The following is a 17,701-nucleotide window of genomic DNA, read 5'->3' on the forward strand; positions in this document are numbered from 1 at the left end:
CTTCGCTGTGGGAACTCTATGGAGACTAAGTAGATCTCTTCACATGAGACCCTGCCCCTTACCGAATCCACATAACCACACCTAGCCATTCAATCTTAACCTGTCTGATACAGTACCATCATGATGCAGTCGAGAACTGTATGGACTACCTTGGATTAAACCAGCTACCAGGTAGTTAACAGAGAACTGGGGCAGTTGCTCCTCACCTTGCACTGCTCAGCTTCTGTCCGAAGAACTTCTGTGGAGGCTGAGCCCTCTCTCAGGAACAGACCCAGAGTGTCCTTCTCCAGGCACATGTCACGGATGGCCCTGGCCGTCTTCCCAGTCTCCTTCCGGGAGTGGACAAAAACCAGCACCTAAGGAAAAACCAGTTTGCCACGGTCAAGAGACACAGCTACCACAGTCACTTCCATGGCTCTGAGGTACCAATAACAGGAAGCAGCGGCTACACTACTGGATGGTGAGAAACCGAGGTCTAGAAGAAGGGCAATGGCAGGAATGTATATTGATTCAGAAGCCGGCAAGACCTTATGTAAGTAAAACTACAAAGCACAGTGGCAGAGTCCCATAGCTGGGAAAGTAAGCTCTAAGTACTCTACCTTTGAAACCAAGTTTAAATATAATAAGGATGCAAATTCAGGAATCTCCATTGCGAATTTGTGTTTAGGCACCTGACACAATTCTAAGCCACCTGAGGAATATGCCTGTAAATTAACAGCTGAAATATTGTATTAAATGATGGGCACTGGACTTTATAAAAGGACTGAGAAAGTAAGTCTCCATTTGGTAGGAAAGTCATTCAAGTATTTAGTGCCAAGAAAAGATTGGTCTCTTTATTTAAATGCAAATGCTTTTTATCAGACAAAAATCTATACACCTTTCACTTTTCCTTAGTTTTTGTCTTGGTGAACTTAGCAGTGTTCGAGTAAAAAATTGTTACCATATTTTCTAGTAAAATGCCCTCTTTCACTAGTTTTTATTTGTATTTTCACAGGTTACATTTCTAGTGTCAACCACCCAAATCTTTTATAGAAGGACCCCTGATAATGTAGAGAGACAGACTGATTATCCGCACCTGGGGATTTCATTTTTGGGAGTTTTTAAATTACAAATTCAATTTCCTTTAGTGGTTATGAGACTATTCAGGTTATCTATTTCATCTAGACTGAGTTTTAGTAGATGGTGCTTTTTGAGGAACTGGCCCATTTCTTCTTCTAGGTTGGCAAATTTACGTGTGAAGTTTTTCATAGTATTCCTTTATTATCCTTCCCCTGGATACAGATTCTACTGTAATATCCCATTTCATTCCTAATACTGGTGATCTGTGTTGTATCCTCTCTTTTTTATTTTTGTCGATATTGCCTGATTATAAACCAAAAAGTCAAGAACACCTGGGTGGCTCAGCGTCTGCCTTCGGCTCAAGGCGTGATCCCAGGATCCGGGATCAAGACCCACATCAGGCTCCCTGCATGGAGCCTGCTTCTCCCTCTGCCTGTGTCTCTGTCTCTCATGAATAAATAAATAAAATCTTTAAAAACAAAACACTACAAAAAGTCAAGAACAGAGTTCAACAAGAAACCACAGACAGACCTGATTTTTTCCAGCATGTTCCATAATCTTCTCATAGACTATTTCATTCATGATCTGGAAACGCTTGATAGCTTTTTTCTCTGTGATACCCACATAAGTCTGTTCCAGGGGCACTGGGCGGAAGCTAGAAGTTCAACAGTTAAACATATTAGGCTTCTAGCACAGAATACTGAGGAAATAAACAGTCATATTTGCTGCCCAGGAACGACATTCCTTTCTAGATTCACACCACATCAAAACTCAAAGACCGGGACACCTGTGTGGCTCAGTGGTTTAGCACCTGCCTTCGGCCCAAGGCATGATCCTGGAGTCCCAGGATCAAGTCCCACATCGGGCTCCCTGCATGGAGCCTGCTTTTCCCTCTGCCTGTGTCTCTGCCTCTCTCTCTCTCTGTCTCTCTCATGAGTAAATAAAATCTTTTTTTTTTTAAGAAATCTTTAATAAATCTTATTTATTCATGAAAGACATAGGCTGAGAGAGGCAGAGACATAAGCAGAGGGAGAAGCAGGCTCCTCGCAGGGAGCCCAATATGGGACTTGAAAAAAGAAAGAAAGAAAGAAAGAAAGAAACCAAACCCAAAGACCCTTCTAATACCCAATCCAACAAAGCTCCCTGAAAGGGGGATAGGGCAGCAGGAAGGTCACCCTGGTTAAATTTCTCCCATCTTCTCTCATACCTATTGTCGAAGTAAAAGAGGCCCTTGGCAGGATCCACACGCAGGAAGGTAGCCACGTCTTCATAGTTGGGGAGGGTAGCACTTAGACCAATGAGTCGGACATCCTCCTGAGTCATCTCAATGTTTCGGATGGCCCTGGCCACCAAAGCTTCTAAGACAGGACCTCTGTCATCGTGGAGGAGATGGATCTCATCCTAAGTAATGAAGGGGCTACAAATTATCTCCAGGACTAGAAAAATGTGGTCCTCTTTCCTGAAAATAGTCCCATTTTGTGGTATATACCTCATATGCCAAATAAAGAAGAAAAGAGCAGGCAAGAGAAACCCAAAGGGTGGGACAACATTCACTGTGAAATACCCTGGAAAATATTCTCCTGTAACCACTGAGAGCTGCATTGCTAATTTAGTGAAACATATGCTTAATGGCAAGAAAATCTAATACTTCAGGTAAATGAGTTCATCACTTCACTCAAAGACAAATTTCTTGGGTAGCTCAGTGGCTGAGCATCTGCCTTTGGCTTGGGTCATGATTCCAGGGTCCTGGGATCAAGTCCCTTATCAGGCTCCCCACAGGGAGCCTCGCTCTACCTGTGTCTTTGCCTCTATGTCTCTCATGAATAAATAAAATCTTAAAAAAAAAAAAAAAGACATTTCTTTACTAAAAATGAAGCTTCTAAGCAGATCATATTTATATCAAAGAAGGTTTCACCTCTGGGCAGTTATCCTTACTACTTTGTACTTGCAAAAGATATCATGAATCAAATGATGAGCTCGCATATCCTAAGGTAATGCTTCTTAAATTTCAGTATGCAGCATGGGATCTTACTAAAAAGCAGATTGTGGGGTACCTGAGTAGTTTAGTTAAGCACCAAATTCTTGATTCCAGCTCAGGTCATGAGCTCAGGGTCCAGAAATCAAGCCCAACGTGGGGCTCTGCACTCAGCGTGGAGTCTGAGATTCTCTCTCTCTCCCTCTGCCCCTCCCCTGGCTCACACTCTTTCTCAATAAATCAATTAATTAATATCTTAAAATAAATCAATAAAAAGATTATATTTCAGTAGGTGTGGGATGGGGCCAGGGACTCTGCACTTATTAAAGACTTTGAATAGTGAGGCTCCAAAGCGGGGGTTGACAAACTTCATAAAGGGCCAATCAGGGACACCTGGGTAGCTCAGTGGTTCAGCCTTTGGCTCAGGTTGTGATCCCAAGGTCCTAGGATCAAGTCCTGCATCAGACTCCCTGCAGGGAGCCTGCTTCTCCCTCTTCCTATGTCTCTGCCCCCTCTGTGTCTCTCTTGAGTAAATAAACCTTAAAAAAAAGGGGGGGGGGCAGACAATCAGTATTTTAGGATTGTAAGCCATACAGTCTCTGCTACAAATAAAACTGACCCCTGTACAATGCAGGAGTTAGGGGTGTCCTACATAGTCGAGAATCTGCTTATAACTTCAATTCTCCCAAAACTTAACTACAAATAGCCTACTCTTTACCAGAAGTCTTACAATAACATAAACAGTTGGCGAACACACATTCCATATACATTTTATATACTTGTATTCTTACAATAAACTAAAATAATGTTATTAGAAGTATAAAAGTATAAATATGGGCAGCTCCAGTGGCTCAGAGGTTTAATGCCGCCTTCAGCCTAGGGCAAATCCTGGAGACCTGGGATCGAGTCCCATGTCAGGCTCCCTGCATGGAGCCTGCTTCTCCCTCTGCCTGTGTCTCTGCCTCTCTCTCTGTGTCTCTCATGAATGAATAAATAAAATCTTAAAAAAAAAAAAAAAGTATGAATAACACGTTTACAGTATGGCACTATATTTATTTTTTTTTAAATCCATATATAAGTGGACCCATGGAGTTCAAGCCTGTGTTGTTCAAGAGTCCACTGTACTTACTTCTGTAACTGCAGCACAAAAGCAACTGTAAACCATACATAAATAAATGGGTATGGCTATAGTCCAAAACCAGTAGCTGCAGATTGCCAACTCCTGCTCTAGGATATTGAAAATCTACGTACAAGACCTCCGTCCTGTTCTCTAGACAACTTAAAGAAACTACACTCAGACTCAAAGTCATTTTTGCCTGGGTGCTTCTGCATGTATGGAACACAATATCCTGATTCCTTAACTCACTCTGTCTGAGAATGGATTATTTATTTATGAAGCCCTTTAATGTCCTGGGAAGACACAATTAGTTATGTCTGTTTACATTTGTTTTAAAATATTTCAGATAAAAAAAAAAAAAAAGCTATGAAGAGCAAGGAACGTGGCAAACACCATGCACCTCCTCAGAACTATTTCAATTAGATGCATTTTCTCATTTAATGATTACAGCAATGCTGATAACGGCTGTCATTATACAGGCTAGTGACTGGAGGAAAGCACTGAAAAAATGGTCACCAATAAAAGCCAGCAAACCAGGGGCATGTGGATGGCTCAGGTCATGATCTCAGGGAATGTGGTGAGATCAGGCCCCATGGCAGGCTCCACACTCAGTGAAGAGAGTATGGATTCTCTCCATCTGCCCCCTGCCTCCCCCCAACTCACCCCCAACACCCCCCTCCTCCCATCACTTGCTCTCTAATAAATAAATCTTTAAAAAAAACAAACAAAAATTCCAGCAAACCCTTCTCAACCAGGCCTGGCCTCTATGTCCCCAAGTACTCCCTGCTCACCAGAATGATAAGCCGTACAAGCTGGGTGTATGTGCGCTCCCCACCCTTGCGGGTAATGATGTCCCACTTCTCGGGGGTGCAAACGATGATCTGAGTGGCGCTGATCTCCTCCTTGCACAGCTGGTGGTCACCAGTCAATTCTGCAACAGTGATGCCATAGGTGGCCAGGCGCTAGGTGAAGGAGAGGCAGGTCAATCAAAAACACTGCAAAGGGGCCTTGCTATCGCACTTTGGGAAGTCTCAGAGTAGGATACTGGAAGGAGGTATCAACCCAACAGAGAAATATCAAACGAATTAGATTGATCATACAAGCGCATATATCTAAAACAAATCAAGTTCACACTAAGGCAAATGAAGCAGACAGAGGATGTCTGGGACTTCTGCACACAAGGGGGAATGGAAACCTGTAGATAACAGGACCTGGAATAATACCACCAGATCTATTATCAACCACATCTTGTGAGTGTTTCATAAATTCTTCAATAACATCAATTATTACAACTACAGAATACTGCTATGGAAAGAATTAAAAAAAGATGCTAAATCCTTGTAAAAGTCCAAGACAGGTGCAAGACATTCTTGCTCCAGTAACACTCTGAACTCGGGTCAAGTTCCACCTTGAAGTGGAAGAAAACCACTGGATGAGGCATCCCAGGAATGATCTAACCCCCACTCCCAGTATCTCTCTACCCCTTACCTTTCCAAAACTGCCCACCATCTCCTGCACTAGAGACCGCATGGGAGCAATGTAGATAATCTTGAAGTCATCCACGTTGATGGTGCCATCCATGTTAATGTGCTTCCCTATCTCTCGGAGCATGCACATCAGGGCCACGTTGGTCTTACCTGCACCCTAAGACAGAAGTTGAGGATGAGAAGGTCTGCTTACCCGCCCTCACTACCACAGGCTTATCACCAAAACAGACACTAGAGCATGTCCTGGGATGGTAGGATATCCTACCATTTAACATCTCTTCCATCAAAGAAAGAACTCCGGTGGGGGGGCAGGGGGTAGCATATGGGTGAAGATGAACAATCTTGCCATCAAAAACATACACCACTTTCCACAAGAACAAAGCAGCCAGGGCAGTGCTTACAGTAGGGGCGCACAGCAGCAGATTCTCATCTGTCTCCAGAGCAGCACGGTAGAGTTTACTCTGGATCCGATTTAATGTTTTGAAGCCCTCAAATCCAGCCTGGGCATACTTCGGGAGCTTCTCCACTGGAAGCAGTTGCTAAAAGAGAGAAACAAGGATGCCTGGGTGGCTCAGCGGTTGAGCGACTGCCTTCAGCTCGGAGCATGATCCTGGAGTTCCAGGATCGAGTCCCGCACTGGGCAACCTGCATGGAGCCTGCTTCTCTCTCTGCCTCTCTCCTTCTGTATCTCTCATGAATAAATAAATAAAATCTTTAAAAATGAATGAATGAATGAATGAGAGAGAGAGAAAAATGCCATTCACATTCTGCTGGCAGCATCCTTGAGCAAGCTGTTTTTGTGGGACAGCCAGGACTGCACTTCCTGGCACCCTCCCTGTGTCACTCTCCACTGTCCCCTAGGCTCACAAAGTGGGAAAACTCTGAAACAGCTTCCACATCAGGGAAAAACTATGAAGCAAGATCACATTTTGGCCAATGGGTTGAAATCCAAACTGGAAGAGAAGTGAAAACAAAGAAAATGGAGAAAAGCAATTCACTCACTTCTTCGGAACCAAAGGGCTTGGGCTTCAGAGCAGGCACATGCACCTCTTCATAGCCCTTGCGCTGGCGCCGGAAGGACCCATCAGGAAGCTGACAACGTTTATTGGCCATGAAGTGGCTCCCCTGGGTAAAAACCAGGTCCTCCAAGTCCAGAACCTGCCGTGGAGCCAGTGCCTAGGAGTATGAAAAACAAAAACCCAAAGTGAGCAAGGTGAACAAATGAGCTTTTTCCATCTAGCACCACCTTGGAAATGAACCCAAGACCTACCTCTCCACCCTGGTCCAGATCCATGGTTTCCAAGTCTGTGTCCATCCGGGACTGACGCACTCGCTCTCTCCGGGACCTTTCCTCCTGTAACAGAGAAAGGCCCAAAGAATAACAATCCATCACCATTGAAGGTTCTGGTCCCTTTTGGTCTCTGCTTAACTAAGCTTGACTCATGGGTGCTGACCAGTAAGTCCCAAACTAGAAAGACCGTCCTTTATGTTCAGACATCTGCCATCGGGACCACCAGAATGATGGAAGCAAGCAGTTTTAAAGGGACAACGGGGACACCTGAGTGGCTCAGCAGTTAAGTGCTTGCCTTTGGATCAGGGCGTGATCCCGGATTCCCAGGTTCGAGCCCCACAATGGGCTCCTTGCATGGAGCCTGCTTCTCCCTCTGCCTGTGTCTCTGCCTCTCTCTCTGTGTCTCTCATTAATAAATAAATATTTTTTTAATTAAAATAAAAAAAGTAAAGGGGCAATGCAGGGGCACCTGGGTGGCTCAGTCAGGCATCTGACTTCGGGTCAAGTCGTGGTCTCAGGTTCCTGAGACAGGGGCCCGCATCAAGCTCCCCGCTCAGCAGGGAGTCTCTTGTCCTTCTCCCTCTGCCCCTCTCCCCACATGTATACATATTCTTTCAAATGAATAAAATCTTAAAAAAAAAAAAAAACAAAAAAAACTTTCCTCTTAAAAAAGAAAGAGGACAATGCATAGCACAGGGATTTCAAAAGTAGATGTTCAACAATTCAGCACCAAGGGCTAACCCTAAAGATAGAAGTGTAGGTTCTATGTTCAGCCAACATATGTGTTCTATCCCTGCATTTTCAGTACATACCATTACTTATTGTGTCAAGGGCCCATGTGATGGGCCCATGGTGCTGTTGAAGACAGCAACAGGCTAGCAGTCTCTTGACCACAGCACTCTGAGTGTGTTAACTCTAATCTGTACTAGGGACAAACCTCAAAGAATTCAGAGAAATACTTTACTTCTTCAAACCTTCACTTCTACTATGAATTCAGCTTTATGCTACAATTTTCTTAAGAAAGGGCAAGAGTGCACATGAGTGGGAGAGGGACAAGGAAGAAAGAGAATCCCAAGCAGACGCCACACTCAGTTTAGAGCCTGACATGGAGCTCAATCTCACGAATCTGGGGATCATGACCTGAGCCGAAATCAAGAGTCGGACACTCAACCAACTGAGCCACCCAAGTGCCTCAACGCTATACTCTTACAAATGGTGTCTCTTTTCCAAAGCAAATATTCTAGTTCGGGAATCAGACAGATAAACTAACCCAGCCCTTACCCGGATCAGATCCTCCTTCTCAGTCTCATGGAGCTGGTAGAGGAACTTGGAGAGCTCTGGATCAGCTTCCATCTTTCCCATGATCCTTTCCTTTTCTGCCTCACTCTGTGCACTGGCCAGTAAGGTGCAATATAAAACTAACAACAGCAAAAGAAGGGGAAGATGAAAAGGAGGGGTTTGTGTAGAAAGCAAGCTCACTGAAACAGGCACTGAAGCTATAAAAATAAGAGTCCCCATCACACAAGCAAGCACATATACCACGAATGAGCTCCCAAAGGGACTATATACTCACTCATCATCCTGTGCTGTCGCAACACTTTAATAAAATCGAAAGTGTTGAAACCAAGGAGCAGAACCAGCTGGTTTTCACATTCCCGATCATCACTGGCTGTCTACAGAGAGAAGGTAATGCCATGATTAAGGATGCAGCCATCTGCTTCATACGCTGTCCCCACTGCTAAGATACATATGATGAACACAAAACATCTTGGCCATACCTTCAGAATCTCCAACACTTCATCTGCCTTCTTCTGTGACACAATGGCATCATCATAGAATCGACTGAGCTGCCGCTGTAGCCAAAATGCATCAATATCCCGAGGGTGCAAATCCTTCTTCTTGGAACTCATCAGTTCCCCTGAGGCCACAAGCTACAGAAGTAACCAGGTACTTAGCTTACGCCACATCTCCATTGGCCCCAACTGCTTACTCATCACCCTGCAACAGAGTTCCTCTTGCCACCAGAGTCTACCAGTCTTTGAGGACTTTCCAGAATTTAAAAAACCCTTATAATAAATTCAGGAGCATACCAAACTAACATTTCAACGCATGCCTTTGGGAAGGAAAATGAGTGATTGAAATCTTAAGAAAATCAAGACGCTGAATGTCTAATGACTCCTATTAAAGGCCAGCTCAGTAATATGCAACAGGACCTATGCAGGAGAAAACAAATGCTACACCCAGAAATCCCCTAGCCTTGCAGCAATGGGCGAGAACAAGCTGTACTTACATTAGCCGAAAGAGTGCAGCGCACAACAGCCTCATCCCCTTCCATGTCATCATCAGATGCCTCTTCTCGAACTTCCCCATAGACATCTTCATCACCTTCCTACAGAAACAACCCAACCCCAGCTCATGATTTGGAGGTGATCCTAACATCAACAGAGAACCTCTCCCGAGTCCCTTAAAATTAGTTCCATGGTTAGAGCAATGGCTCTGGTACTGGTGGTGGGGAGACCAATAGCTTATTGGTACTGGTGATAGGGAGACCAACAGATCCAGAGTACATGTAATAAATGACCTCATTACTCTAAGTCCACTTGGCAAGTATTCATTAGATGCTTTTACTCTCTCTTCTGCTTCTCCTCTTAGGCTGCCACAATGACAACCAACTGGATCACAGTCTCTCTCATATGTGTACAATCGATAAATGATGAAATAGAGCTATCAGCTAGCAGGAGAGAAGAGCAATACAGAAACCCTGTTTGGGAAAACACATGGTGATCCAGAGATATAGATACCACTTAGCTTGCTTTCCACTGTCTCTACTCACACATTCACTCACACTGTATCAAGACTTAGCACAGGAAAAAAAAAAAAAAAAAAAAAAAAAAAAAAAGACTTAGCACAGGGTCATTATTACAAATAGGTATTTAATTAGTAAGCACTGGATAAATAAATGAATGCTATAAGCAAAGCACTCTTCTATAGTTTGGTGCCTTTTTTTTTTAATATTTTATTTTTAAGTAATCTGCACCCAACGTGGGGCTCAAACTACAACTTCAAGATCAAGAGTCAAATGCTCTATCGACTGAGCCAGCCAGGCCACCCCTAATTAACAGGATTTTATGATTTAAAGTAGCAACAAACCTGGAGCATCTGGCTGGCTCAGTGGGTAGAGCATGCAACTCTTGATCTCCCAATTCAACCCCTTAGTGGGTGCAGAGATTATGTAAAAAGAAACTCTTAAAAAAAAAATCCTATTGGGGCACCCAGCTGGTGCAGTCAATCAGCTGTCCAACTCTCGGGGTCTTGGGATTGAGCCCTGTGTCAGGTTCCTTGCTCAGTGTGGGGTCTGCTTGAGATTCTCTCCCCCTCTCCCTCTATAAAATAAATAAATCTTAAAAAAAAATCCTATTAACTCCACTGCAGAAAGCGGCTTAGTAGTTATCTACTTCAGGCATCTTATTTAGTAGATGAGAGAAACAAGCAAAATGACCTGCCTGAAACACAGGACTGAAACTCAGATCTCAAGGCTCCCAGTTGGGGGGGGGGGGGGGGCGAGGGGAGGGAGGAGTCTCTCCCCTGACTGTCTTTTGCTACCCCTGCTTTCTGTCTTAGTATATGAGATTTCGAGGCCAACACTTTACCTGAGCCAAACTCACCCACTGAGAACTCTAAGGCAACTCTGAAAAATTTTCACATCCTATTTAGTTATATTCAAGAATTCTGGTGAGGTGCTAAACCTCAGTGGCTGCTGCAACTATTACTTAGACAACCATGTACAAAATATGCCCATTCTCTTGGGCAAATGTGCATGTTTTGAAACTGGCGATAGGGGATCCCTGGGTGGCTCGATGGTTTAGTGCCTGCCTTCGGCCCAGGGCATGACCCTGGAGTCCTGGGATCAAGTCCCACATCAGGCTCCCTGCATGGAGCCTGCTTCTCCCTTTGCCTGTGTCTCTGCCTCTCTCTCTCTCTCTCTCTCTCTGTGTGTCTCTCATGAATAAATAAATAAAATATTGAAAGGAAGAAAGGAAGGAAGGAAGGAAGGAAGGAAGGAAGGAAGGAAGGAAGGAAGGAAGGAAGGAAGAAAGAAAGAAAGAAAGAAAGAAAGAAAGAAAGAAAGAAAGAAAGAAAGAAAGAAAGAAAGAAAGAAAGAGGCAACAGGAGAGAGTACTAAAAAGTGGAAAATTCTTACAATAAAATTAAAATGCAGTAAAAAAAAACAAAACAAACAAATAAAATAAAATGCAGTAAAACATGGTGGCATACACCATCGATGAAGGTAGATACTGTACTTTTTGTCTTTTTGGTGATCCACTTGGATTGTTTTAAATTATTATATGTTTACATTTACAAGTATAAATTTGCTTTATAAATCCCTAAAGAGAGACGCCTGGGTGGCTCAGCAGTTGAGCATCTGCCTTTGACTTAGGGCGTGATCCTGGAGTCCCGGGATCGGTCCCGCATCGGGGGCCTGCATGGGGCCTGCTTCTCCCTCTGCCTGTATCTCTGCCTCTCTCTCTCTCTCTCTCTCATGAATAAATAAAATCTTAAAAAAAAAAAAAGGTAAAGATATCACACTGAATGTAAAAGCATTCAGTTGTATAGCACCCGCGAAACATCATTTAAAAAAAAAATAGGGATCCCTGGGTGGCGCAGCGGTTTGGCGCCTGCCTTTGGCCCAGGGCGCGATCCTGGAGACCCGGGATCGAATCCCATGTCGGGCTCCCGGTGCATGGAGCCTGCTTCTCCCTCTGCCTATGTCTTTGCCTCTCTCTCTCTCTGTGTGTGACTATCATAAATAAATAAAAAAATAAATAAATAAATAAAAAATAAATCCCTAAAGATAACCATAGCAAATTTTTAGCAAAATAACATTTATCCCTAAGGTTGACACCCGTACAACACCATAAAATTTATCTGGCCTAAGCTAGACAGTTTCTTTACACCACAGTGGTCCCCTCACCTTAAAAATTTCAAAAAACAAAAATAGATTGGGTCTGTTTGCTTTATCACCCACCTCCTCATCAGACTCAAACTGAACATTCACACCGTATGTCTCATCAATGTTGTCATCTGCAGCAAGAGGGATTAGAAAAAGACAAAAGTAAATTAGTGAAATGAGGCACTATGGAGGTAATTCCTTCCCAACTGCCTGACATAGAGCATAGTTCTATGGTCTGAGGACCCACAGGCGAAGACAATTAACGCACGAGTCATCTGCACTGCCATTGCTGAAGCCTTCTCCAAACTGCCAACCCTGGACACGGTCCTGTGCTCCTTGCTCAACCACCTGATTGTCCCCCCAACCCTGCCCCACACAGGTTCTGCCCAAGTTTTCCCCCGATTTCTATACAAAAGGTCTTAAGAATAAGAAATAGCTGCTGTCATCCAAGGACTCTGATGCATTGATCACAACTCCTCAAACACCAAACAGGTTATGGGAACTCATGGACACATTGAGAAGTCTTAACGACTGAGGCTTGAAGATCAAGTTTAGAGATCAAAAGCAACCATTTAACATGATATGGACATAAAGACGTCAGTTACCCATATTCTGGATTTCCTTATCTCCGCCATAGTCTGTGATCTTTTTGCCCAAGTTCACTAGCACATGGTATCTGGTATCATCTGTCTGACCCAACAGCAGGTCAATCTCCTTTCTTCTTTCCTTGTCTCGAAGTTTTTCATTCTTGAGGACAGCTAGAACTTCATCAGCTGCCCCACAAAGAATATCACGGGGCTGGTGGCAAAAAAAAAAATTTAGAACAAGCCACAGAACATCACTGGCCAGATTTATGTAACAATACAATGTAAAGAGCCACACTTCTTTAAACCTGAACACCCGGTTCTGATCATTTTCATTACTATTAACTAAAAAACGTCACAACTGTAAGAAGACCCATGTGTTTTTAAAGATTAGACAGGTCGTCCTAGGAAGTAGGACCTGTCTTCTACAACAGTCTGGTGCACTTCTCCAGGCAAGAGACACTCCTCAGCGATCCTCTAGCCCACCAAACTTTAGGTAATTCTTCGTCCTCACCAGAGCCTCTGATACTCATAAAGGCCCTTAATCTAATCACATATGTGTAATGGTCAAGATTATGATTCCAGATACAGAACACCCAGGCTCATATGGTGGCCCATGCCAAACACTACCTCTGTGATTTGGGAAAATTACTTATCTATTCTTTGCCTCATATCTCTCATCTGTAAAATGGAAAAGGAACAAAACAATACCTAGTCATAGAGCTAATGTAAGGAGTGAAAGGGAAAGCATGTAAAACACTACTCCACATCACCTGAGTGTTCAGTAAATACAGCCACTTCTACAAACTGCTATGGCCCACACAAGAAAATTCATGGACAAGATTCTTCTGGTACCTCCCAGTTGTGACTCTCTCCTGTCCCCAAAACACAGCTTCACCCTCTGGCTTCCTCACCTGGTCCCCAAGGGCAGCCTGGATGAAGCTGAGCAGCACCTCATAGGTCTCTCGGGTCTCTTTAGTCTTGGGCTTATAGATGATGCCCACCATCTCATCGATGCCCTCAGACAGCAGAGTATAACCCTTCATCTTATTAATGTCATGTCGGTCCTCATCACGCTTTCTTCGCCTAATGGACACATGATGTTTAAGAGGCAAAACCTACTCCCTCAAAAGGCAAAACTAAATCAAGCCTACCCTCCTCTCCTCGCTTCATGGTACATAGATAATATTTAAAAACATGAATCTGTACCTCAATAATTCCCACATGGCCATCTTTATGGGAACACAGTAACAGGAAGGGAATCCTTTGTGATTCTCTCACTAGATGCTCTAAATGTTGCAATAAGACAGCCTCCTCACTCGTTTGTAAAAGGACAACGCTTTTTACTTAGCATGACAACACTATATAATCAAATTTTGAGTTGCCACTCTCACACATATTTTCTTTTTCTAGCCAGAGAAACTAAGACTCCAAAAGAATCTACAGCCATTGATTCCCAACAAATAACAAACTTGGAAAGGAAGCCCTACTCTGCAAAGTGGAGAACCAATGATATATTAACTCATTTCAAATATAACTAATCAAGGGGTGCCTAGCTGGCTCAGTTGATAGAGCATGTGACTCTTGATCTTGGGGTTGCGGGTTCAAGCCCCATGTTGGGTGCAGAGATTACTTAAAAATGAAATCTTTAAAAAAAAATTATATATATATATATATATATATATATATATATAAAATCAAAACTGGATCTATGAATTTTTTTAATATTTTATTTATTTATTCATGAGACAGAGAGAGAGAGGCAGAGACATAGGCAGAGGGAGAAGCAGGCTTCCAGTGGGGAGTCTGATGAGGGACTTGATCCCAGAACCCTGGGATCATGACCTAAGCCAAAGGCAGACACTCAACCACTGACCCACCAGGTACCCTGGGTCTACAAATTTTTGGGACTTCATTGTGGGAGAAGAGAAAGAGACAGAAATGTCAGGGATTTCAAAATATAAAGATGAGGTAAAGTTCAATGATCTTCTAAATTTTAAAATATAGCCCCCAAAAGGAAACAAAACAAAACAAAACCCTCTTTCATACTACTCGAATGTTACTCCATACCAACTGAAGTACAAAGTGGACAAAAGCAGAGTAATAATTAAGTAGGAGTGGGAAGTTTGTAATGGAAGAAAAAGAGTTACTGAGACAGGGAATAGCAAGGGTTTTGAAAATCCTGTGGAGAAAATTAAAATCTCTCTGACACATATACATTAGAAAAAGATCTAAAAATTCTTTTCTCCAGGTGTCTGGGTGGCTCAGTTGGTTAAGCATCCAACTCTTGATTTTGTCTCAGGTCATGATTTCAGAGTCCTGATATCAAGCCCTGAGCTGGCTTTGTGCTCAGCATGGAGTCTGCTTGTCCCTCTCCCTCTGCTCTCGCTAGGATCTTTATGAAAGTTGTTTTCTGGGCACCTGGGTGGCTCAGTCAATTGGGCATCTGCCTTCTGCTCAAGTCATGATCTCAGTGTCCTGGGATGGAGCCCCCCATCCGACTCCCTGATCAGCGGAGAGTCTGCTTCTCCCTCTCCCTCTGTCCCTCTTTCCACTCATGTGGTGTCTCTCTCTCTCTCTCTCAAATAAATGAATAAAATCTTTTAAAAAGGGGAGGGGGTTGTTTTCTCACTTCAGTACACTTTTTGAGGCCAAAGAACCTTTTAAATCTCATGTTCTGTTTTTCCCATCCCTAACACTAATGTCTCATCTTGCACCAGACATTTCAGCAAAAACGCTGCTCAAATGCTCAAGGAAAGATAGATTTTGGATCTCAAGAAAAATCATTTTCTCCTTTGTACTCACTTGGCTCTTCTTTCTTCCTGCATCTGTGGTTTGGTCCGTTGAGCCTTATCTCCCATCCGGGTGCCCTCCAACTTCCCAACCAGGGACAGCACCTCTCCCGTGGGTTCATCCCGGCGGGTCCGGTCAATGAGAGAGCGGTCAGCTTGGAGGACAAGATTCGAGTTCTGAAAAGATCACAACGTTATCAAAGCTCTGACACGAGTAGGGCCACTTCCTGCATCACAGGAATGCCACTTGATAATATCAAACTTAGCAAGAACTGGAGCGACTAAGTGCTGATAAGCGCAACTGGAATAAGAGGATTTCCTTAAGATGAAAGAGTGCACACAACTGCACAGGCAGGAAGAGCGATCAGCTGAACCATCCTTGCTGGTTAACCAACACCCGGGAAAAGTGTTGGCACGCTGGGGGTGACACAGAAGGGGGCGGGTATGGCGCCGAGGGACAGAACGAACACTCCTAGCAGAGCGTAGCCCATCCCGCCCGCCTCGACCCTAGTGGGGTTATTCATGTCGTCCTGTACTCCCACCTTCGCCTGGATCTGGCTTCCTCTCCGCTTTAGTGGTTCACCTGCAGGCCTTCAGTCTAAACCTCCCTCCTCCGCCTCCCGCTCCCCAGCAGGCTCCCCAGCCTGTGTTCTCCCCCGGGTCCACACGCACCGCCTTGTACTCGTACTGCAGGCTACGGGCGGTCACATCCGCCATGGCCGCGGCCGCTCGGAGATCTCAGAGCTCAGCTCCCCGCACAGCACGCTACCAAGAGCCCTCGCACTCCGCTCGCTCCCGGCCGCGACAACGCAGGTTGGGCGCACCGGAGAGGGAAAGAGACGAGCTCGCTTCCGCTTCCGGGTCGCGCGCCGGAAGTGGGGGGGGCGCTTCTCCGGCGACGTAAAAGCGTCGCTTACCTTCGGCCTTCTGGGCGGAGTGGGCGGGGCCGCGAGTCCGGTGACCGCGGACTCGGCTTCCGGCCACGCCCCCACCCCCGCGACTTCTGGGCCACAGGCGCTAGGCTTCCTACCTCGTAGTGCGGCCTTCGGCCTCCAGGACCCTTCACATCGTAGCGATACGTAGGCCTGCTTGGCCCCTTATCCTAACCCAAGCGCTTTTCTACCCGCTTCTTCGGACTCTGGCCACCGTCCTGTGAGCTGTGCTGGCGACGGGTGCTAATTAGCTCCTTTCTGGTTGAGGGAACTGAAGCACCCAGCTAGCGGTTTGAGTGTGTGTGTGTGTGTGGGGGGGTGTGAATTACTAGTATCTGACGTTGGGTTTCAGTTCTGCATATAACATAATGGAAGGAAAACTGTCTCCTCCAGAACCGTGCGTGTCAACAAGACCCTCGTTCTGGGCCGCCCGGGGCCCCCTCTTTGCACCCAAATGCTTGTCCCGTTCCTTCGCAGAGCCCCTGGCAGCTGCCCTCTTGGCAGGACCGGCTCCCGGAAGATTTCTTCCTCAGCGGCAAAGCCCCTGTCTTCGCACCCGTAGTTGACCAGTTCTCGCCTGTGGAATGGCAACGAAGAGCTGGATGGTTACCTCAGAGCCTGTTCGCTTTTGGAAGAGGAATGAAAGGGAAGACGCAGGGGTATTTTGTTGGTTGTCAGTTGGCTCCTTATTTACAAGTTGGGATAGTTCAGGAAAAATCTGGACTTCTATGGAGAAATCAGAATGCTGGCCGCATGAGAGAGACCCACATTCCTACGTGGCTTACTGGCCCAGTGCTAATCAGCACCTTGACGCCCTTAGAGGATACATGTGTTCCTCCCACTGCTCCTGTCTTCTCATCTCCGGCCACTGTAAGCCTGTAGTTTGCAGGCCCCACCTGTTTTTGCCTAACTGGGCCTTCCAAGGGGCAGTCGAGTCCTTTACAGCAGCTCTGCTCCTCAGTGACTTTGTGACTTTTGAGGTAGCTAGCTAGCTGATCTCTCTGGGTGAATGTCATCTTGTCATCCTTAAAACTGAGGTAATAAAACTTACCCCCTATGTGTGTTGTGATTAAATGAGGTAGTGTGCACATTTTTTTTTAAGATTTTATTTAGGGGCACCTGGGTGGCTCAATGGTTGAGCATCTGCCATTGGGTCAGGTTGTGATCCTGGAGTTACGGGATCGAGTCCCGCATCGGGATCCCTGCATGGAGCCCGCTTCTCTCTCTGCCTATGTCTCTGCCTCTCTGTGTCTCTCAAGATTTTATGTATTTATTAGAGAGAGAGAGTGCACATGCACAAGCAGGGGGAGCAGCAGAGGGAAAAGCAGGCCCCCAGCTGAGCAGGGAGCCTGATGTGGGGCTCAATCCCAGGACCCTGGGATCATGACCTGAGCTGAAGGCAGATGCTTAACCAACTGAGCCACCCAGGTGCTCCAGGTAGTGTGTTTATTTTTTTTTTAATATTTTATTTATTTATTCATGAGAGACAGAGAGGCAGAGACATAGGCAGAGG

The 17,701-nt window shown here is 45.0% G+C and overlaps 1 protein-coding gene and 1 long non-coding RNA gene across 3 annotated transcripts in view; one reads left to right on the plus strand and one right to left on the minus strand.

Annotated features, from left to right (window-relative positions):
* SNRNP200 (small nuclear ribonucleoprotein U5 subunit 200) overlaps positions 1 to 16,133 on the minus strand; it is a 32,622-nt gene extending 16,489 nt beyond the window's left edge. The window contains exons 1-17 of the mRNA XM_072770355.1: positions 15,929 to 16,133; positions 15,270 to 15,433; positions 13,379 to 13,550; positions 12,486 to 12,678; positions 11,956 to 12,011; positions 9,220 to 9,318; positions 8,708 to 8,860; positions 8,503 to 8,602; positions 8,211 to 8,347; positions 6,909 to 6,992; positions 6,641 to 6,814; positions 6,040 to 6,177; positions 5,640 to 5,795; positions 4,943 to 5,113; positions 2,267 to 2,460; positions 1,591 to 1,714; positions 207 to 356 (exon numbers count right to left, since the gene is read on the minus strand). Coding sequence (XP_072626456.1) covers positions 207 to 356; positions 1,591 to 1,714; positions 2,267 to 2,460; positions 4,943 to 5,113; positions 5,640 to 5,795; positions 6,040 to 6,177; positions 6,641 to 6,814; positions 6,909 to 6,992; positions 8,211 to 8,347; positions 8,503 to 8,602; positions 8,708 to 8,860; positions 9,220 to 9,318; positions 11,956 to 12,011; positions 12,486 to 12,678; positions 13,379 to 13,550; positions 15,270 to 15,433; positions 15,929 to 15,973 — 2,310 coding nt within the window. The 5' untranslated portion in view covers positions 15,974 to 16,133. The remainder of the gene's footprint in view (positions 1 to 206; positions 357 to 1,590; positions 1,715 to 2,266; positions 2,461 to 4,942; positions 5,114 to 5,639; positions 5,796 to 6,039; positions 6,178 to 6,640; positions 6,815 to 6,908; positions 6,993 to 8,210; positions 8,348 to 8,502; positions 8,603 to 8,707; positions 8,861 to 9,219; positions 9,319 to 11,955; positions 12,012 to 12,485; positions 12,679 to 13,378; positions 13,551 to 15,269; positions 15,434 to 15,928) is intronic.
* A 67-nt stretch (positions 16,134 to 16,200) lies between these two features.
* Positions 16,201 to 17,262, plus strand: LOC140601448 (uncharacterized). Of its 2 annotated transcripts, none has more exons than XR_012004440.1 (2): positions 16,201 to 16,335; positions 16,666 to 17,262. It is a non-coding gene; the product is annotated as an uncharacterized lncRNA (long non-coding RNA). The 2 variants fall into 2 exon arrangements; XR_012004439.1 differs by having other exon boundaries at positions 16,259 to 16,486.
* The last annotated feature ends 439 nt before the right edge of the window (positions 17,263 to 17,701 follow it).

Source organism: Canis lupus, chromosome 12 (assembly GCF_048164855.1).
Source record: "Canis lupus baileyi chromosome 12, mCanLup2.hap1, whole genome shotgun sequence".
NCBI lineage: Eukaryota > Metazoa > Chordata > Mammalia > Carnivora > Canidae > Canis > Canis lupus.